Source organism: Carassius gibelio, chromosome B5 (assembly GCF_023724105.1).
Source record: "Carassius gibelio isolate Cgi1373 ecotype wild population from Czech Republic chromosome B5, carGib1.2-hapl.c, whole genome shotgun sequence".
NCBI classification, from domain to species: Eukaryota; Metazoa; Chordata; class Actinopteri; order Cypriniformes; family Cyprinidae; genus Carassius; species Carassius gibelio.
In genome coordinates this window covers 36,995,016-36,999,335 of record NC_068400.1, presented here as the reverse complement: position 1 = coordinate 36,999,335, position 4,320 = coordinate 36,995,016, and the positions used below count along the sequence as shown (strand labels likewise).

The 4,320-nt window shown below is 35.7% G+C and overlaps 1 protein-coding gene across 1 annotated transcript; it reads left to right on the top strand.

Annotated features, from left to right (window-relative positions):
• Positions 1-215: 215 nt before the first annotated feature.
• tcn2 (transcobalamin II) lies at positions 216-4,233 on the top strand. Its single transcript, XM_052557398.1, has 10 exons — positions 216-323; positions 506-563; positions 1,440-1,623; positions 1,817-1,986; positions 2,364-2,516; positions 2,845-3,017; positions 3,093-3,267; positions 3,463-3,643; positions 3,806-3,924; positions 4,054-4,233. The coding sequence occupies exons 1-10, from the start codon at positions 321-323 to the stop codon at positions 4,113-4,115; spliced, it is 1,278 nt and encodes a 425-aa protein (XP_052413358.1). The 5' UTR covers positions 216-320; the 3' UTR covers positions 4,116-4,233.
• The last annotated feature ends 87 nt before the right edge of the window (positions 4,234-4,320 follow it).

Genomic DNA, 4,320 nt, shown 5'->3' with positions numbered 1-4,320 from the left:
GGGATTTGTAGTTCGTTGGTTTTGTAGTTCTTTAACCGGAAGTGCGCTAAAATGACCGTAAACAAACTCACGTTTGGGATAAAAGAGGCGAAATGTTCTTGTTGTGAAACATTAAACAAAACCAAAAAAATAAACAAATATATAAATTCAAAAGAAAACAATTCAGAACAGATTTAGATTTAGAGCACAGGTCGATAATAAGTTGAAAAATTACAAACTCTGTAGATGAGTAACTAACTCCGCCTCTACTGCCATAACGTGTTATTAGACAGTTAGCTCATTTTAACTGGATTCAACAGGATACCTATCTTGGTCTTAAAATGGTAAGAACCACTACCACTTTCTAAGCACATTGACTAAATTTGCGTTAGTATGATACAGTATGTTTAAGCTCAAAACTCATTAGAAGTTAGAAATTAGTTAACTGCTAGCAATAAATAAATAAAAATAATAATATTCTGTTTTAATAACAAATTTCACCATTTGTCTGTATTGTCATTTTCAGATTACTCTTGTCATTGTGAGTGCACTGCTACTAACGCTGGCTGTTGGAAAACCTTGTGGTAAGATTCAGTGCACCATTAATTTTTCTTTTCCCTCCTATTTTTCCCCCTTTTATTTTTTATTTATGTGATTTAGATTTTTAGTCTTCATTTAGTCATGTGGTGGGGTAATGACAGAAATCTCGTCATTGCTGTAGAAATAGGGCAAGTGTAAGGCGGAATACCTTTACTTTAAAATTACTGTAAAAGTTAACAGTACCATAGTATAAATTATGTACATAAAAGTTTATTTGGTATATAAAAAGATACTGAATCATTACCATATATAGATATTATTCAGTTATTTTAAATGAAAGATTGCCACATAAATACGATATGTCCAAAAGAATATTAGTCTTTTGGTGTAATTTATTTATTTATTTTTATTGCAGGTTTAGATGTTTTTCCAAAATGTTTTTATTTATTTTTATTGTTTATCATCTTGTATGGATTTTTTTTATCCTGTCTACAGTTATAAAGTCTATAAATTATTTATGTGTATATAATAACCTATTATGTACTATGTTGTAACCAATTCATGTAATGCACTATTCTGTAGTCAAATTACTCTACCATATTAATAACATTCTGCATATTCTTACTGAGTCATTTCTGTTTGTCCTGTCAGCAGAAGTTCTGCTCAGAATAATTTCTCTCTGTTCTTTGCCCTCTCTTTTGTGACTGTGACAATTCTGAGACAAAGTGTGTTTTATGGGTTGAATGAGTAGCTGAAAAAGGTCACTGTGACCTGTATTGCTGAGACAGCAGTGAACATAATAAAGCAACTATACAGTGGCACTTTAAAAAAATCAACAGTGGTCAAAGAGAACAGTGATGCAACATTTATGACAGTCTGCATTTAATTTTATACTCTGTTTTCTTGCTATCATCTTTCAGCTTCAGATCATGAGGCTCTTCTCCTCTCCTTCAGTAAACAGCTGCTGCAGTCAGTGGACACGCAAGAGACTCTACCCAATCCCAGTGTGCACATCGCCCTACGGCTCTCTACACACCATAATCTAGCTAAAGAGAGTGAACATCTCAACCGCATAAAGGCAGAGTTTCATGATGATATTGAGAAGTATGGAACACATTTAACACCTTTCTCATTAAACTTTAAAACAGCTGTAAATTACTTCAGGAACGACTGTCACTGTAGTGGAAAAAAAATCCAACCTGCTCTGGTTCTGTGGTCATTTATTCTAGAATATTGTTCTATTTCAACTGATTTTGGTTCTGCTTGTATTATTACTAGCTTATATATCTGCTTGCAGATCTCTCAGAAATAATGAGTTAGTGGTTGGCCATCTAGCTCTGTACATCTTGGCTTTAAAGTCTTCCTGTCATGACCTGGAGAGTGTACATCTCACTCATAATGAGATGAAGGAGTCTCTCCTCATTCACCTCAAGAAAGAGATGGAGGAAGAAAAACAGAACATTGCATGTAAGGGGACATTTTTTTTGTAATAGGGTCCGGAAGATTTTTTTAATGTCTCTTATGCTTACCAACAAGACTGAAATACAGTCAAAACAGTGATATGATCAATGTTGAAAACAGTTGCGGTGCTTAATAAATATATTTTTATAATATATATATAATATATTTATCAAATATAAATATATATTTTTGGAAAACTAGTACATTTTTACACAAAGTTCAAAATAACAGCATTGATTTGAAATAGGAATCTTTTGTCAAACTCATTTTACTGTATCCTTGCTGAATAAAAGTGTTATTTAATATCTGTATCTACAGGTATATATGTCATGCATGCATTTTGTTGTACTGTACTTTTTTCATTTGAAAATTCTTTTCTGCAGTCGGTCACCGTCCAAAGACCAACTACTACCAGTACTCTCTGGGCATTCTGGCTCTGTGTGTGAGCGGTGTCAGAGTCAGCACACATGTCAGCCAAAAACTCATCCATGCTGTGGAACACAGACAGTTAAAACCCGGAGAGTCCTTATGTGTCGGTGAGCTTAAATCAACTCTTTGTTTTCGTTTTTGGTTTAAAGAAATGGATCACTGTAAATCCAAACCCATGTGACTTACTTTCTTCAGTGTTACACAAAACATTTCCAGTAATTACAATGAATGGAAACTAAAGCCTTCATACTTCAAAAAGGCTGCAAAGTACCATCAAAGTATCCCATATTTCAGATTTTGAAGATTCTGAAGCACACACAGACAGCATTTAAGTGTAATGTCCAGCACAGTTGTGTCTTTCATTTGCATTAAATTTAAGGAAGTTCATTTGTCCTGAGGTCACTAACCAGTATGACTTCCTCCTTCACCCTTCAGACTCACATGCAGTGGCAGGCATGGCCCTGCAGTGTCTAAAAGACGAGGGAATTGCTGTTAAAGATAATGCAGAGCTAGACAGGGCTCTTGCCACCATTAAGCAGAGGCTTCTTGACTCAAAGAGAGCTGATGGTCACATGGGAAATGAGTTCAGTACAGGATTGGCAGTGCAAGTAAGAATAAAGATATTTGGTTAAATAAAAAAGCCTTATCTGAGTGACAGGTTCTCAATGTTCTCTGTCTTACAGGCCTTGATAGCTATGGGCAGTCAGATGGAGGAATGTGGCTCTGCTATGGAGGCTTTAAGGGCAGATCTTAAGAAAGGAACATACCATAACCCTATGGCCATCTCTCAAGTCCTCCCAGCTCTACACCAACGTACTTACCTTCATCTGAAGAGCCAAGAATGCCGCAATGAGAATGGTTTGTACAACCTGCATGCAAGCTCAATTAAGTATTGTCAGCAGAATTGGATTTGCAGTCCTAGGTTTTTATTTTCAATGTTATATATTATATGCAAAAATAGTATATGGTAAGCAGCAAACTAAGTTTTAGTATTTTTTTGTTTCTAACTTTCCCTTTTGATTTTCCATGTGCTCCATGATGTCCCTGCTTTAGACACTCTGACTCTTGATGCGGATTCCCCTGCCGAAGTCCTCCTAAGTCACAGGCAGGTGTCACTCCAGGTGGAGGTTATGAAATCAAGCGGTGCATCGTCTGTGTTTTCCATTCATGTACCCAGGGGCTCCTCGCTTTTTGAAGCCCTCAACCTTCTCCAAGACAAACAAACTGGTTTCACGTGAGTTTTGATTTCTCTGGATGCTTTATTTGCACTATATTGTCAACAATTGTTGTTTGCTTTTCTACTGTATTTACTTTGTTTTCTTTTATTTACTGTATTTTACTGTCTTTTTTTAATTAATTTTGATTAAGAACAACCCTTTTGCCCCATGTATCACAGCTTTAACACAGAGGACAGCCTGTGGGGAGCGTTTCTCAGTGTGGTCAATGAAGAACAAGCACGTCAGACTGATCGTAGATACTGGCATATCTCCTCAGATGGCACTTCTCTGACACAGGGTGAGAGAATTCTACGCTAAATAGGTGTAACAGTGCACTTGTCTATAAAAATTTATTGCATGGTATCTTACGGACTGTTTTTTATCATCTCAGTGTATCTTATATTAATAACTGTGCTTTTCTCCTCAGGTATCAAAGACTATAAGATTGATTTAGCTCAAAAAATCACCATTAAGAACACTGGATATTGATTCCCCTGCTGGATGCAAGAGAAGAGATGAATGGGATGACGCCTTAATATGTTTATGAATTCTATGGATATAATTGTGTTTCATTTCATTTTCTTGCCATAAATAACTTTGAAGGTTGCCTCACTGATTGTTGCCTCAGTTTGCCTGAATGTTTTAAGGTTCATGAAAACAAGAATCGTAACATATTAACATTGTCTGTATTTTA